The 17272-nt window shown below is 42.4% G+C and overlaps 1 protein-coding gene across 6 annotated transcripts in view; it reads right to left on the reverse strand.

Annotated features, from left to right (window-relative positions):
- Positions 1-17272, reverse strand: part of tdrd12 (tudor domain containing 12) — a 38508-nt gene that overhangs the window by 12618 nt on the left and 8618 nt on the right. For 4 of the 6 annotated variants that reach the window (XR_015776921.1, XR_015776917.1, XR_015776918.1 and 1 more), the window contains 24 exons: positions 16521-16562; positions 16335-16403; positions 16057-16131; positions 15799-15859; positions 14405-14512; positions 12788-12970; positions 12465-12618; positions 11428-11555; positions 11017-11208; positions 10306-10434; positions 9785-9902; positions 9230-9369; positions 8883-9109; positions 8363-8444; positions 7691-7872; positions 6867-7074; positions 6536-6628; positions 5698-5858; positions 5344-5592; positions 4514-4578; positions 4349-4430; positions 4030-4143; positions 1516-1669; positions 181-241 (listed from right to left, as the gene is read on the reverse strand). Coding sequence is in view for 1 of the 6 variants with exons in the window: in XM_088079578.1 (XP_087935704.1) it covers positions 181-241; positions 1516-1669; positions 4030-4143; positions 4349-4430; positions 4514-4578; positions 5344-5592; positions 5698-5858; positions 6536-6628; positions 6867-7074; positions 7691-7872; positions 8363-8444; positions 8883-9109; positions 9230-9369; positions 9785-9902; positions 10306-10434; positions 11017-11208; positions 11428-11555; positions 12465-12618; positions 12788-12970; positions 14405-14512; positions 15799-15859; positions 16057-16131; positions 16335-16403; positions 16521-16562 (3077 nt within the window). In the remaining 5 variants the exon portion in view is untranslated. The remainder of the gene's footprint in view (positions 1-180; positions 242-1515; positions 1670-4029; positions 4144-4348; positions 4431-4513; positions 4579-5343; positions 5593-5697; positions 5859-6535; positions 6629-6866; positions 7075-7690; positions 7873-8362; positions 8445-8882; positions 9110-9229; positions 9370-9784; positions 9903-10305; positions 10435-11016; positions 11209-11427; positions 11556-12464; positions 12619-12787; positions 12971-14404; positions 14513-15798; positions 15860-16056; positions 16132-16334; positions 16404-16520; positions 16563-17272) is intronic. The other 2 variants (XR_015776919.1, XR_015776920.1) reach the window with 2 other exon arrangements.

Consider the following 17272-nt stretch of genomic DNA (forward strand, 5'->3'; position numbering starts at 1 on the left):
CCGCTCTGCTCTGACGGCCGCTCTGAGCTGACGGCCGCTCTGCTCTGAAGGCCGCTCTGAGCTGACGGCCGCTCTGCTCTGACGGCCGCTCTGAGCAGCTGCGCTTCACATTATTATCTACGATCAGACATCACAGTCAGATGTCGCGTCTCTCGGGTTTCGAGCGACTGTGGTTCTTACCGTTCGGCGTTCTGTCTTCATCCTCTTCAATGTGCTCCATGTCGTAACTCACAAAAATATTCTGTTGAAAAAAAGAACAAAAAACTTTAAGATTTCAGGGCATTTTTGTTTTGTTTGTCTTTTCTTGACGTGCTGCAGCTCACGCTTAATTCTGGAAATTGTGAAAGGCTTCTAAAATGTACAGCGGCAATGAAAACTGTCAAAAAGGTCATTTATTCCATCAACTTCTCATCTCTTAAAGCCTAAAACAGATGTTTTTACAGCACAGGTGACCTGAGGGTTAAAATGAATGTCTGCTAAATATATAGAAGAAAAAATGTCAATCAGAGTTGGACATAAAAATTTCAGATGAGGATTAAAAAAACATGGAAAACCCATCAAACATCCACCAGATATGGAGGAATTTTTCTGTTTATTTCTGACAGAAATCCAATCAAATGGTAAAATTAAGCAGCACTGATCGAATGCAAATCAAGATTATGTTGCTGCTTTGCACATTTCTCTCCTACAATGTTTTCAGAAACATATTTTAGTGCTGTTTTAGCAAACCACAACCAAACCCAAAAAAACACCCCAAAAAACAAGTTTCCCTTAGAGCACGGCATTTTTCTCTCCTCAAATGTTTTCAGAAACATTTTCTAACTTACCAGATTGTTTGATACAAGCCGACTGCTGTTGTTGACGTATCATTTCACCCAAGGTAATTTTTAAGCACTTTTTTCCAGGAGATTTCCATCTCTATATATATTTTTTACTTTACCTTGTTTTTGTTTAGTTTAGTTTTGTTGTGCTAATTTTCAGGACATTTTTTGTACTAATTTAGTAAAAGTAGTTAGTAAAATAAGTAAAAGTAAAAAGAAGGAAATGATCTGAAAATTAGTAGGGGGGTTATTAGATATGATCAAAAGAAATGGGGGAAAAACTTCCAGAAGATATTTTTTTTTCTCTCAATTATGTATTTAAAATTATGATACAGACAAAAAATATATTTTTCATTTTCTTTTCTTAAAAAAAAAAAACAAAAAAAAACTTTTTCATTTGAAAAACTGAAAAACTTTTTGTTAAAAAAAAGAAAATCAAAAACCCTTTTTGCTCATTTCCTGCTAATTTTGGGGTCTTTTCCTTTAAGTTGCTCTCGACTTCCTGTCATGTTTGTCAAAAAAAAATCAAGCTTAATTACTCCAGTTTCAAAGGGGTAAAGTAGCCCTCGTCATTTTTCCTCCCACACCGATCACTTGAAGCCGTCACAGGCTTTTGTGCACTCAGTCGTCTTTGTCTCCATTTGGACCGCACACAGATGTATGAAGTCTCAAACTGTGGACTGAGATCCAGTACCTTGTTCCTGAGGAGTCTCTCCCAGTGTCCCTGCTGCTGTTTGACCAGTTTGAGGACGGGCTCGTTGGACTTCATCTCCCAGCGGCAGCGGTCAGCAGCGACGTCAGCGTGGAGCTGCAGGTCGGCTCTGTAGGTGCGGCTGTTTGCTCGGCCACTGAACCAACAAAGACAGAGAGAGAGGACGGATGACCGACTGAGGAAACGGCATCATTTCATCCTCACTGCGCTGCACGCTGAGGTCGTCCGCTACAGAGGTCGCCTCAGTTCTGTCTGCAAAAACACATCCGTGCCTGCAGCGACCTCTCCTGGCTCAAAAGGAAAGGCAGCTCTTTTTATGCAGCACATTTCACACAGCAGGTCAAGTCACAGTGCTTTACAGGCTCTGTGTCGATGCCCGTTTCTTCTGAGGAAATAATAATAATCCTGATCCAGAGTGGTCAAAAATGATCCTCCCAATGACTTAATCAGTGTAGGAAACCTCCTTAAATGTGTTGGAGTTTGTGACAAGAAGGAAAAATAGGATAAAGTAGGAAAAATAATATCAAAGCAGAGAGCGAGCAAGAAGAGCGTCTGCACGGCAGCAAAACCCACCTGTTCACAAACTGCTTTTAATGTGTAATAAATGTGAACTTTAACATCGGGCGTATTTATTGTATACTATTTTATCATCATTTATTGTCTTTTACAAAGTGTGTTTGAGTATCTTGTAAAGTGCTCTATCAATAAAATGCATATTTAGTTATTATTCGTTCCTTTCCACGAAAATGCAGGCTGTGAGGTCCCACACTCGGCCCTCACATCCCCTCAGAGTTCGAGTAGCTCGGTGACGGTGAAATGGAGCGTGAGATGGACGGGCGCTTTTATGTGGCGTCAGCAGTTGGCGGGATTTGCGCAAAACTTTTTGAAATGTCGGTAACACAATGAGGAGCTGACTGTGTTTCAGCTGAGTGATGTTCTGCAACTTCTCTGACGAGAACATCCCAGTAACCATGGCGATGAATGTCTATTGCAGCCACCGCACTAGCCGTCATTATTTCCAATCCAGGAATTGTGGATTCAAAACTTCAGATGATCCGCTCATCTTTCTCAGAGTTATGTGATGCAATAACAGCTGTTGTAGCTCCCACTGCATCATGCCTGAGGACATGAGAGGATCATGTAATTTTATCTTTGATTTGCACTCAATCATTTTTTGGCATTTTCTGTTTCTGACTCTGGAGCTGAATTTCCACAGTGTGGGATTAATGAAGTCTCAAATCAAAGTTAATGTGCTTTATATTTATGTGTTGAAATAAACATTGTTTATCAGGATGGTTTGACTCACCTAAAAACTTGCTGAGCCAGAGGGCAAAACTCTGGATTTACTGGTCCGTCTGCGTCCAAACTAGGTCGTAAAATCACAATATCACAGTTCACCGGGGTTTTCTTGCATTCAGACACTTTTTACTTTTTTGATTTTAACCTCTGAAATACAAGAAAATTGTTTTGATTTGAGGAGCAACTTGGCAAAAAACGTCCCGCAAACTGCAATAAATGAGTAAAGGTGACGAGAAATAATAATAATTTTTAAAAAAAATTAAAATTGATAATTTAAAACGGTGACACAGCAGTATTCTGTGAAATTTTCGTGAAAATCGGATTCTGTGGCAGCCAAAAGGGAGCGAGGTGGAAACAAAAAATATCTCTTCTTCAGCAGAGATATTCCTGATTTGTGTTGTTGGTAAATCTGATTTCTTCTTTCGATATTAGATTGTGATTCTTAATGTGCTAACTGGCTTTAAGACGGCGTTCCAGTTTCCCTTTTTTTCCCTTTTACTTCCTGTCACGCAGGCGCAGAACGTACGTGCTGGTTGGCCGTCAGTTGGGTTTGTTCATGTATAACTTTTAGGGCGAGACACGGCGACATGATGTGACGCAGTTTTCGTCTTCGCTAGCTCTCTGACGTTTGGTGTGTCCGTATGGATGGAGTGAGGAGCTCAGACATCCAGAGGGAGTCGGAGTTGAGCCGCTGCTCAGGATCCTGTTAGAGGTTTTCCGGTAACGTCCAACTGGTCGGAGGCCCTAAGACTGATCCAGAACAGTCTGGAGGGATTATATATTTCATCTGGTCTGGGAACACCTCGGGGCCTCAGGAGGAGCTGGAGAGTGCTGCTGAGGAGAGGAACGCTGCCCCCGCGACCCGGCTCAGGATGATCGAAAGATAACGGTGGAAAAATATGTTTTCCAAAAAGTCTGTATAACGTAGACAGGAAGTAACACCCCAGACACGTTGGCTGATGTTTGACTACGTCACGGTGATTCAGTCATGAAACGCTAAATACTGATTTTAAAACGTTTTATTTCAGGCTAAAGTAAGTGAGTAAATGAGTCTTTTCATTGGCAGTGACGTTAACTCGTGTGTTAATTCACTCAGACGCTGGCCGTGCCAAACATGTACCCGCTCCGGCCGGTGTGAAGCGCGCTGTTGGATGTGATGATAAGTGAGCCATCATTGGCGGGCCGCTCCTGACAGACCTGTAGACGACTCTGTCGGGGTAGAAATCACAGCGCTGCCTCTCGGGGTTCATCAGCTTCAGCGTCACCGTCACCGCGTCGGGCGTCTGGTACCAACGCACCGGAGGATGGAAACTGAAACACAAACACATTTACACTTTAGTTTTTAATCAATCTACAACCTACGATGTTGTCAGGACACACTTTAAAAGTCTGGATCCTCTACTGAAGATTTTTAACCAAAAACCAACTTTTTTCCACAATATAGAAACAGCAGAAAACAATCAGAAATTTGACAGTACAGACGTTTATTTTTATATCCATAAAGGCCATCCTGTACCTTTTAGTGGAGTCGTCACAATTCATCTCATCAGCGCCGATGACCTGTCGGCTGATGCTTTGATCGTCACCTGCAGACACACCTGAACACAGACACAGAGCACGATTTTCAACCACGATGTTTTTGCATTTTCTTCAGTGTGGAAGCTTCTTATAACTGTTATACCGTTCTCAGCGGGCGTCAGAGGAGCAGGCCGGCTGGTCGAGGGGAGAAGTTCTTCATCTCTGATCCTGTAAATCAAAAGCATAAAACTTCTCTCCAGCTTCTCCTTTAGACCAAAAGCTGGAGAAAAAACATTTCATTCTTTGAGGGACTTTCTGTTCTAACCCAGAGTTAGGTATCAACCCAGCTTTTCTTAAAAAACAAAACAAAACAAAAAACACAACTTTTAAACAATACCAGGGCCTAAACTAAAACTTTTTTCAAAATAAAGCACAAAACTACGTAAAAGAGGAACTTAACAGGAACTTGAAATTGAATAAATTACCTCTTCGGAGTTCAAGTACATTTTGGTATATAAATTTGGATAAATACAAAATACCAATAACAGCTGAGCAGCATCTTCGATGAGAACAGCTGGTCCACTTTAACAGATTTAAAAAAATAATGTAGATTACTGATAGAGGAACATGTCTAGAGAAAAAAAAGCAAGAGAAAACTGTATTAAACTAACTATATTAAAAATGATCATAATTGCAGATTTAAAATTATGTAACAGTATAATTATAATTTTGAAGCACTTTGTTCAAGTCTTGTTGCCTTAACTTTCTATTTATCTTTATTTTTTGCTTGTGTTGTCTGTTTAATCATAATAATAATCATTTTTATGTAATTTTCTTGTACTTTTTACTTATTTGTTACTGATGTTTGAAGAAATCAAGCCAACCTGCTCAGGTTTCAAAGGGTTAAATGTTTGCTGAAACATGTTTGTCTTGTTTTTTAAATCCTAAATATCTGAAAAAGCAGCAGTTAATATTTGGACTGAACACACCGACCTCATCATCTCCTCGGCTGACCTGAGATCAGCGGTGTGGCTGTTTCTCTGGTTCTGATCAAACGCTGGAATCGGGGAGATCTGGGCTGCTGGTGGTACTGGTGCTGCTGGGACCAGAGACTGGATCACTGCAGGTTCTGGACTGAGCGGCTCACACGGTTCGAGTTCAGGAAGGTCAGTGAGCCGGGTGACCTCCGCCTCTCTGACGGCTTCAGCTTTGACCTGCAGAGACGCCGGCCCGTCTCCCGACCTGCACGCCACAGAGCGCCGCGTCAGTTACCACGGAGACGCTGGCTGTTACGACTTACCTGTCAAACCACTCGCTGCTCTGCTGGGACGGTCGAGTTTTCCTTACCTGGAGCCGATACCGGCCCCCTCGCCGCTCTCCCGGCAGAGCGCCCTCAGCAGGTCCAGGTGCTCCGGGTTGCGGACTCCCATCCCAGAGTTCAGGATCTCCGCCTGCACGCTGTACTCATTGATGACAGTTTTCATTCCTGGCACCTTCGTCACACGCACCTCGAAAACGAAAGCAGCGAGTTTACTGCCAAATGCACCCGTAACAGTCCGGGCCAACATTAGATGGATTATACAGGCTGACGAAATCAGTTTTTTGTACTTTGAGGAAATATTAAACTGTGTAAAAAAAAAAAAAAAAAAAGAAATAAAAACAGGAAACTACAGCACCGAAGAAGAAACTTGATTCAGACAATTTAGGGTCATTTTCATATAACTTTTAAAAAATTTTGTGCTAATTTCTGGGCCGTTTCTTTTTAAGCTGCTCATGGCCTCCTTCCCATGTTAAAACAAAACAAAAAAAAAAAAAAACAAGCAAATATGCTCGGGCTTCAAAGGGTTAATGGGCTGAATGAGTATTGTTAAGCTCCGGCATTAATGATTTTGCTGCCAGTATTGAGGAAATCTAAAAAATATGTAACATTACCTTGTACAGTTCTTTATCTTTGGCTCATTTGATTCGGATGGAGAGGATTAACACACATTCATGCATTTTAGCTGTGGTTGGGTTCCTGTTCACACTGATTTTTACAAACACATGAAGAGGAGTAAACATGAGGCTCCACCGACTGACACGTAACTTGTTGATTGGACAGTTTTGTCTTCAAGAGTATTAGATCTGCTGAGATCTTAAAGTCATCCCTGCTGAACAGTGAGACGATCGATGCGTAAAAACTTACCATGGGATCAACAAAAACAGTGTTTCCCAGACTAAAAACGGCTCTTGCTCGGTGCTGCAGACCTCGGATCTTCTGGCTGATCGCTCTGGTGACCTGTGAGTCAAAAAATGTCAAATCATGTGAGTGACACAGGACAGATCGCTCTTCTTCAGCGTTCTGCTAAACAAAACTTTTTGAGCTGCGGGTTTTGTGGGATATTTTCTGGGTCGTGAGGTCGCTGTAGTTCGGCTGCATTTTCAAGCTCCTGATTAATTAAAGAGAAAATGAAACAGAGGAACAGCTGTGACGTGTTTGTGTATTTCAGAGCAAAGTGAGGAGGCGAGCAGGAAACCTTGGGGTGCCAGTCGGTGTCGGCGTCGACAGGTTTGACCTGACAGACGACGATCTGCACGGCCTGGCCGGGCAGAGAGTGGAACTGCGGCGGGAGCTGCAGCAGCTGATGGGATTTGACCTCCTCCTCCTTTCCCACATCAATGAACCCAACAAAGACGCTGAAAAACAGACAGTCGCCTCGGTCTGGGACGGACAGGATCTTCACCCTGCCACAGGGAGCACACGGTGACTTTAACTGACAACAGAAAGACTGAAAGTGAAAGTGCTGCTTTCAGAGTCTTCATATTTTACGTATTCAAACCTTTGAAGCCCGAAATAACTGGTGCGATTTCTTTCAAAAACACGGAAAAAAGGCAACGATGGCTTTGTTAAGAAATGTTCCAGAAACAAATTTTGAGAATGATTTTAGAAAAAGATGTCAAGAGAAAAGCTCTGTTCAAAGTCATCACCATTACATGTCTAAAATTATTATACAAAATTACTACAATTTTTGAAAGTATCTTTTCCAGGTCATTTCCTTGTTGTTTTTTCTTTCCTTTTTTCCTGTTTTTTTTTTTTTTTTTTGACAATTTGTTGGAACTTTTTTTTTATTTTTTTTTATTGTTTATGGCCATTTTACTGTGTTTTCAAAACAAAGAAAGCCAATTTGCTAACCACAATCCTTATGAAGTAGAGACACTAGCTAAATAAGATAACGGGTACTTGTCCGCTCTGTTACACTAACACAGAATATCTTGATAGAAACTCCATCTGTGCTTCATGTGTGGTGACCTCCTCCAGTGCGACCATCACTCCCCTTAAGTTTTAGTTTCCATGTCAGACCTGTGGAAGGCGTCGTCCTCCTGCACGGCGTACAGGCCTCCCTCCAGCACCTCCTCGGCTCCGGGTTTCTTGTCTGCATAGTAAGAGTTCATCTCAGACGCCATGTTCTGAAAACCTCCGTCCTCCTTCTTGACAATCCGACCGTAGAACACTGACGCCGTCTTAATGCAGAGAGGCACAACCTGAGAGCATCGGACACAACAGCCAAAAACAATTACTACAGTGCAACATATGACAGACATAATGGCTGCTTAATTAACCCTTTGGGCCCGCTTCAGTATAACACACACTCGTATCACTATGCAAAAATGTCCGTTTGAATGGGTTTCAATGGAGCATTTTTTGCTCTGAACAGTCTGAATGTCACATGTAAGTTTCCACAGTGTATTTTAGACTTATTGTAGGAGCTGAGCTGGAAATTCAAAGATTAAACAAAAACACCAGCCTTGCCAAAACATATGCCATATGCATGACCACAGTCGAAATTATGAAAAAATGAAGAATGGAAAGCAGCAAACAGTCCCTCAGAGTTAAAAATATTTTGTAAATACCTGTGCATAAAGTCAAAGATCTGATTTTCACTTTAAAAGAATGAGATTTGAGTTAGAAAAGTCAGATAACTGTTTAGAATAAAAAGTTGTAACAAAAAGACACTGATGTGAGCGTCCTCACCTCTATGACTCCTGAGGCGGGAAGCTCCGAATGATCCAGCTGGGAAACGAATCTGTGACGGTCGGGACACACACCGCTGTCTCTGCAACAGAAAACACACCGCCACATTTGGTGCTTCGTCTTCATTTTATGTGAAAGAAAAATTCTATAATGAACCAAAAAAACTATTTTCCTGCGGCAGTGGATTTACTGCAGATTTTAAAAGAGAAAAGTAAAAACAAAGTACGCTGTGGGGCGTGACATCATCAAGGAGAGGAGGAGGGGGATATGTGTCGTCCCGCCATGAGACGATGGGGCATCAGAATTTAAAAAAAAAACTGCTGAATGATTTTGGATTCAGATCTTATTGTACTCAGTTAATTATCAAAACTATCAAAATATAAGACAGCGTTATGTGGTTCATTCAAATTCCAAGGACTGCTGCTACGTCAAGTATCAACAGAGATATTAAAATATAAACCACGGAGCAGTTTATCCAATTCAAAGAGTAATGATAATGAATATCTGAAGAAGAGCTGACCGGCAGACTCCGAAGCTCTTGAGGTAGCTGCAGAGAGGCTTATCGGTCTTCTGGTCCTCTTGGGCCACGTGGACGCCGTGGGCGAAGGACAGCAGCTCGGAGGGCAGCGAGGCGTTGGTTCGCTCCAGGTAACGCAGAACCCTGACCACGTGACAGGCGTTCCTCTCAGAGATCAGCAGCACCGAGCGGGTGAGAACAGAGCTCCCCGTCTGATCCTGGGAGGAAACCTGTTCAAACAAACACAAATTGAATCGAACTTTCGGGCTGCAAACACGGATACCGAAGCTGTGGTTTTGTTGAAGCATCGATCTTTAATCCGCCAAACGTGTCCGTCTGCGTGCTCGTACTCGTTCAGAGAGGTTTCTGAAGTTCTCCACCATGCCGAAGAGTCGCTCGCCAAACACTCTGGGGGAAGTGGGGAAGCCGTAGTGGACGACACAAGTGGCGTCTCTGATTCCCAGACACTTGAGACACTCGGTGGTGGTCACTGGAGGTCAAAGGTCAAACATACACACAGCAGCAGCACTGTTAATGTTCAGGAGGCGGCTCAGTGATTGGCTCAAAATGTCTTTTAGTTGATGTTCTCAATTTTAACAGTTTCCTCATTTACATCAGAAAAGGCAGGAACTTGTAACCAAAACAAAGATCCAGGTCCTGCACCCTGAAGAAGGCGAGCCGATACGTGTCCGTGTGTTTCTGATGTCTGTAGCTCTGTGAATAAAAGGCCTTTCATGCTTTCCAAACCATCCTGAGTGCCTGGACCGGGATCTTTACTGCCACAGTTTTTGGGTTACAAGTTCCTGCCTTTTTTGAAGTATTTCCTTCCATGAGCAGCGGGGTTTGAGGACACCACAAGCGATCCTGTTGTCTTTGTGTTTTCCTCATATACATGTCGAGTTTACCCAGAATAACGTGAGTGCCGGGGCCGATGTCCTTCCCCCACTGCTGGACGACAAAGTCAAACAGGTGTGTTAACCCCTCGTGGGTCTTGAGGCAGAATGCTGATTTGGTGGTCACAGCCTGAAGATAAGACAAGACACGGTTGTCATCATTATCATTGTTATCATTAATTCTTTGGAGATTTTACAGTGCAATGTCAGAAAAAAAAATCATGAAATCTCAGCAATTAACACTGACTTAAGTCAATTTAATACCAATTAAGGCCTTAATTTCAGATTAATAAACTTCAATGCCTTTTAAGACTCTGTAAACTGGTTTGAAAATGTTCACACCTGACAAACCCTAACTGTCACTGCTGTCATTGAAAACTGTCATTGTTGGTGCATCACGGTCTGGTACTTTGGGCTGCAGTAAGTGGCCACTTTCAGATCTCTGAAGTCACATTACAGTGAAATGCACATTGTACTTCACAGCGGGATGAGACATATTCTGAATCTGCGGGATAACTGAGGCTGTCTTTCACCTTGAACACGTCTTCAACGTCCCCAGCAGAATTAGCTATGATCAGAGTCTTCTGGCCGACACCGGGGTTGAAATCCAACACACCCAACAGCTCTGAGACCTTACTGCTCTCCAGAGTCATGAGGATGATCTGTAGGAAGACAAATATTTCCTCCAACTGTGAATCATATCAGGCATCAGAACGTACAGCGGAGCATTACATCCCTTTCCCACCAAAATTAGTTAACAGATTAAAGGCAGGATTTGTGCTCTGATTTTTTTTTTTTTTTTTTTTTAAGTTCAATGTCACGGACCGACCTGGAACAGGCTAGTAAACAATGAAAACCCAATGCCTTCTCATAGATGGTGCTTATGGCAGCAGGAAAGTCTCCACGACAACTGCTACAGTCGGTGTAGACCATGAATTCATCAAACTATCTGCAGTTATTGGACATTTTGGAGCAATTAAGAATGATTTTATTCTTGAAATGAGGACTATAACTTATTAGTCACATGTTTTACTGAATTTCAGATCTTGGACCTTGATTGTGACTTGGAGTCAAGAAGATTGTCAGATTTATCAGTCTTAATAAGGACAAAAAAAGTTATTTAACTTGATTTTTTTTTTTTATTTTTTATGCATCTTAAATGTAGATATTCTCAGATTTAAAACGTAAAGTGAACCAAGGCAACATCATGAAGTTGCAGTTTGAGGAGACTCGGTGAGACTGACCTGCTGAACGTTCCCGTACAGAGCAGCCTCCCCAGGGCTGCTCATGACGACGCAGGGGTATGGCATGTGATTGGCCAATAAACCCTCCATGTGACTGGTCCATCTTTTTGCCACAGCGATGAGCTGCTGAGGACAATACGCATTCTCCTCGCTGGACGTCACCTTCTGGAAGTGCTGCAAGATGGTCGCCATCTAACGGAGAACATTTATATTTAAACAAATGTGTGGAAACATTTTTTACTTTTGGTGGAAAAGACTTCAATGGAAACACAACAGACTGATGAACTATCTGTAAAAGCTCAGAAAATGAAGGTAGAGAAAGTTTAGTAATAAACAGACTTTAACCTTCCAAAACTAAAATGTAAGAGCTTGTTAGCAGCTCAGGCGATGTCGAGTGTGCGTGATGAGTACCTGATCAGGAGCCAGAGTAAAGAGCTGGTCGGCCTCGTCCAGGACGAGGTGGTACAGACGCAGGAACAGGAAGCAGTGGCAGGACAGCAGACGGACCAAACTGAAGGGCGTGGTCACTAACAGCAGGCCTGGGAAAAAAAAACAATTAGGAACTGATACGACAACTTTAGTTTGAAGAATACTTCACCTTCAAAATTAACATTTGAGCATCAATTCATCAGTTCATCCTCATGTTACCATGAAGTTTGTAATTAAACTTTTTTTTCTCATACGCCTTAACGGGAAACAATGAACGCCGAAAAGATGAACATTGAACTTGATGACTTGAAGTAAACAGGGACCATATCTAACATCAAAACTTTATCAAAACATCTGTGTGCAAACATGACATAACTCGCGCAGCACCGAGTCTCGCTCATCCTGTCGTACGCTCAGTGCTTCAGTGCCGTCAGTCTCCGGTACGAATGCTCTCCAGACCAGAAGTATTTTACACAATTCTACACCCAGAAAAAGAGCTTTTTCTGCTTCATGCGCCAATAGAGTGGTGAAGGTTTTAAACCAGCTACATCGTGGTCGCACCACTTCAATGTCACGACGACAAACACTGAAAAAACATGTTAAAACACCACAATTGGAAAATATTTCAGTTTGAGCGCGACTGTTGCTGTAAAGCTGTGAAGGTGGGAGCATGGGTTTGATGAGTTTCTGTGTCCGGTGTGATGACGTCGTCCCATTTAACCACTTGTCAGTAAGACGCCTAAAACCTTAAAAGTTCAAAAACTGGGTTTATACGCAAACATTTTATGTTGCAGAACAAAACATCTAAATATCTTTAGTCTGTGTTAACCAAAGACCTTATTTAAGGCATTTTACCGAAAAACCAAACCCAGAGACTTTGAGACGGGAGAACTGCAAAAACGCTAACAGACTTCTGCGTTTTAGGACTCATTACTACACCCAGCTCCCACAGGAATGAACGAGGCCCCGCCCCATGGCTGTATCCAGACTTTCTTTATACATCCATGTGCTGCGCTCACAGTTTTTGGGGATCCTGACAGCCTTGGCCTCATCTTTGCCGATACCCAGCAACACACTGATGGGGTGCAGGACTGAGGTGACCTTCATCTCCTCCAGCAGGTCGTACACGGCCTGGACCTTCTCCCAGCCCGGACACAGCAGCACCGCTACGGGCTGCACATCAAACACAGAGATTAGTCTTACAATAACTGGACGACTGACGGCACCATAGATCAAATAATGTGATCCAGAACACAAATGGAGTTGTTTAAATGTGGTGATGTTTGATAAAAGATTCCTCTGAGGTGATCCGTGTCCTTGTGACCCGTGCTGATGTACTCACCCCTGTGCTGGAGACGGAGATGTGGATGGAGTTGAGCAGGATGTGTGTGAGGAGCGGGCCGAGGTAGCTGAGCGGCTGGTTGGCGTGTTGGGAGACGATGGCGGTGTTGCATCCTCGAGCCACGGCTGGCCAGCTGTAACAGTCAGCCGGAGACAGAGAGCTGTACTGCTTCCTCCGCAACACCTGCAGACAGAGCGGCCGCTGTGTGAAACTCAGGTGGAGTTTAAACATATCGCTTGGTTTCAGTGCGAGTAAACATCAAGCTGTCCACAAAACATTAACAGTCACAGTCTTTTCTGCCTTTCTTCCATTAATCCGAGGGAAAGGTCGGCGATGGATCTGCAGCGGCCCGTCGCTGCTGTCAGGACGCAAACACCAAACCTGCAGACAGCAGCTGGTGCCTGGAGGAGCTTCGGCTGCAGTTTGGTCCCCTGAAACCAGCAGCTTCTCACCATCATCACGTTTGTCAGCGACAGCAGGGGCCCCTCAACCTGCTGTGTTTGGGGGCCAAAATGACAAGAGGCCAAGGGCCAGTCGCAGCGGCCCCATACGGGGTTTTTAGGATTTTAGGACATTTTCAGGTTTTAAGAACATTTTCATGCATTTCAAGACATGTTTTTAGGATGTTTCCAGGATTCAAGGCAGTTTCAAGGATTTCAAGGTATTTCTTGTATTTTTGGGCATTAGGGTCACCGACCCTTTTTTGATCAACAAGCTCGATTTTGATGCTGTTTTATGCACTCTGTCACCCTATGGATAATAAATGTACAAAAAAAATCTCATTGTCATTCACTTTCACATTCACTTTCGTGTCATTCACTTTATTTTTTTTGTCAATTAGAAAAGGCTCCGGGGCCACCCGGCACCCTATCAGATTTGGTCTGCGGGCCATAATTTGCTGCACTACAGTGTCAACCAACCATCGGTTCTATCTGTCTTTTTTGCCAAATTGTTTTGAATGTTCCAGATCTTGTGACTCTATTAAGATGCTATCTATGTCTATTAAAGCTCCCGTGTAACGAACGTAAAAGTAAAAAAATCACTTCAGCGCCTCCAGTAGCAATGTAAGAAAACACGGCCAAAGATCAAACATGGTTCAAGCAACAACATGACGTCTGACCTGCTCACAGTAAGTGATGAAGAGGCAGAATACGGACGACGTTTCTGACACTGAGATGGAAATGCTGTTTTCATGATGGTGTAAGTTAAAGTTACAGTGGTGACAGTAAAGACTGAACCGCTAACATCATTACAGATAAGAACTACCAAAAAAGTTAATATTGATAATATTTGCTTTAAAATAAAATGTAAGTTCTGGGTACATTTTTATGAGTGCACATCTAAAATGTCTCACTTCAAGAGTTAATCAATCTAAATGTTGTAATATGGTACATTATTGCTGAAAATATCATTACAGCATCAATCAGGAAGTTATTACATTACTGGGTTTTATTACATTTTTAGTCGGGTTGACTGATTTTATTATGTGGCAGAAAATTAAAAAAACTGGGTTTTATTCATCTCATATAAATTTGTCACGTTATGTAGTCTGTATAATATTACTTATTTTTCTGTCACAATGGCCTCAAACAAAAATCAGAGTACATTCTTGTTTACCCAGCGAAGAGAGTCCGTAAGGGGGGCGTCATCCAGGCTGCTGCAGGGCTCAACTGGGAAGGCAGAGTGCACCAGAATCCCGCTGCTCCTGGGATCTCTGGGAACGACCTGAGGACAGTCAGGAAGCAAAAACAGACACGAGACAGTAAATATGGCAGAAACATCATAAAGAGTGACGTTTGCCTGCTGAAGGGTATCCTGCCATCACATGATCCTGAGCTGATATCAGTCAGGGTACCCCCGGGGTTCTCAAAGTCAAACTTCAGACTTTTTAAGACCTTGTTATTACCGCCTAGAATGAAGAGTCCAAACCTTCTCAATTCATTAAATACATTTAATTCCTATTTGAGGTCTCATTCAAATAAACAATTACTTTAAATAATAAATTATTTTACATTTATTTTTACATTTTGAGACCTGGTTACACTTACATTATTCCATTTGTTCAGAAAATAAAAACTGAAGCTCAGTAGGTAGGTAAAAAAATAACAGTGGCTTTGCAAAGTGTGTGACTGTACTCTTTTAAAACTGAAACAAGTGCCTTCTGATCACAAAAGCTCCTACTGGAACTGAAGCTGACTCAATAAAAGTAACAGACGTAACATGAAGACGATGAGGATCACAAAGTGCAGCGATCTGCTCTCAGTGAACTGAGTGTGTGTTTCAGCGGGCGTCACCAGATTTTATGTGAAATCCGTAACAATTCAAATAAGCTACTGTTTAAATTTATTAGTTCAACATTTTGTGAAATAATTTGTCTTTCTTTCTGAGAAGAACTTTTATGTTTTCTTTTCACTTACTGAGTCTATTGACAAAAACGGGATCTCGTCATTTCGCACGATAAATAAGATACTTAAGTCGTAAAAATGGCAACCGGTGTTGATTCACTTTTCACAACACACGGTGTGTCCGCTGGACCATAAAACATCGTTGGGTCATCATCCAGAGTATTTATCAGAGGCACAGTCACTCCCAGAATGAAGCATTATCAGGGGAAAAACACGGTGCGTTCCCTGGACGGTAAAATGGCGCCTTGCAGGTGCCCTGATCAACTCGAGTGTATTCTATAGTGGAGGTGAGTCACCGCCGCTGAAATCATCTCCTCCACAAACATAAATAATGTAATGAAGCAGGAACTTTCAGGTGAAAGGTGGTGCTTTGTACAGTAAAAGCAGTGTACCTAATAAATGTTCTGGTCTCATCTACTGACTGAACTGGTGTTTCTTTACAGACAGGAAACATAACCGATAAACAATGATCTACTTCTTCAGCCTGATGGATTCAGTCAGTTTTTGGGTTCTTGTGTTTCTGCCACAACAGGCACCAACATCTGACAGCAGCTGCCACGCCAAACATTTTGTTTGTAAAGTTTAGAATGAGTTGAGAAAACGTACCGTGTCGTCTGCGGCGTCTGGATCGGGGTTCAGAGGCTGCGGGTTCAACCACTCCAAAAAGCTGCATCAGACACGACAGTCAGAACTCCAAAACCTTGGACATCATTCGTGTCAAAACAAGCGTGAATTTGCCATAGCTGCGACCACGCACACACATGCACTCACACATTTACACACAGCACCTCCAAAACACCTGGGAGTTTTTTAAAATTGACGTGTTTCGGTTAGGCGTATTTTATATTTGCAATTTCAGCTCACCGTGAACAGGCCCAGTCCTCTTCAGTCCTCCACGTCTTCTCCGCCGGTCCTGACTCCACTGATCGACTCGAACTGCTGAACAACAGACAGTGAAGCTCAGCTCAGACTCACATACTGAACTTTACAGAATCTGAATTTGTCTGGTGTGCAGAGAGCACCTGAAGCACATATAGATGGAGTATATTTAGAGCTGATATCGGCACTAAACACAGTCCTGCTGTAAGACGATAAATGTCAGAAAAGGTCTTCAGCACGGCTGCAGAACGCCTTACTGTTACCTCGTTTCTTCCTCTGCCAGATATTCAGCCTGAGCGCTCTCACAGAGACCTTCAGCTCCACTTTCTCTGCTGATCAAATACAAATCAACCCCCAGAATGCTGTTAGTGATTACTCATCTTCACATTAAAAAACAATCCGCTCAGTAAACTAATAATCACATCTGAAGTAAGAAAGCTCAGCCTCACCTCATACCAAACAATGTTTGCCTGTGTGGTGTTCCCGGCTCACTGTTGTATAAAAAGGATTCATAAAAACATACATCATTAAAAAAACAGTTACACACACAACTACCAAAGCAGTGGTTTTGGTTCACAGAGAACAAGTCTGCTGAGGGGAAGAAGGAACTCACATTTGGAAATATTTTGTAATCTTGAATATAAAGTATTCTGTTTTACGTCTTTTTTCTTTTATGAAAATATTCAGTTTGCACCTTGGGAAGCCGGCAAATTAATAGATGAGAAAATGTTTTGACTACGCCGGTGTTTTTCCATTCTAGCTTTGGAGGAGTTTGTAACAGGACCTCATTACAGGCCTCGATGTGAACACAATATGACCATAGAAACTTTTAAAAGCATCAAGGGAATAAGAGCTCATCAGATGTGCTGCTGTGATGTCAGCCTCAGACATTTACTGGTATATGTTTCAGCTATAAGTTTTTTGGCTTATTTTTGTTTACATTTTAGCAAACTGATCATTAAAAATATGCTGAATGATTTTACCACCAGCTCCTGTCTGCAGAGTCTTCATAGATACAGAAAACTACCGCTGGATTACCGTGATACTGAGGAAGACTGAGAAACACCACGACTCTCAGGAAAAGTTCTGCGGCCTCTTTTTTCTGTGATTTCCAGGTTGGATTTATTTTGGGTGGATATCAATGATGAGGATATCCTCTTGAAGTGAATGTCACACTGACCCAAGTGTCTCTGATTTATGG

Source organism: Plectropomus leopardus, chromosome 7 (genome assembly GCF_026936395.1).
Source record: "Plectropomus leopardus strain MGB_pleo_1.0 chromosome 7, ASM2693639v1, whole genome shotgun sequence".
Lineage (NCBI taxonomy): Eukaryota > Metazoa > Chordata > Actinopteri > Perciformes > Serranidae > Plectropomus > Plectropomus leopardus.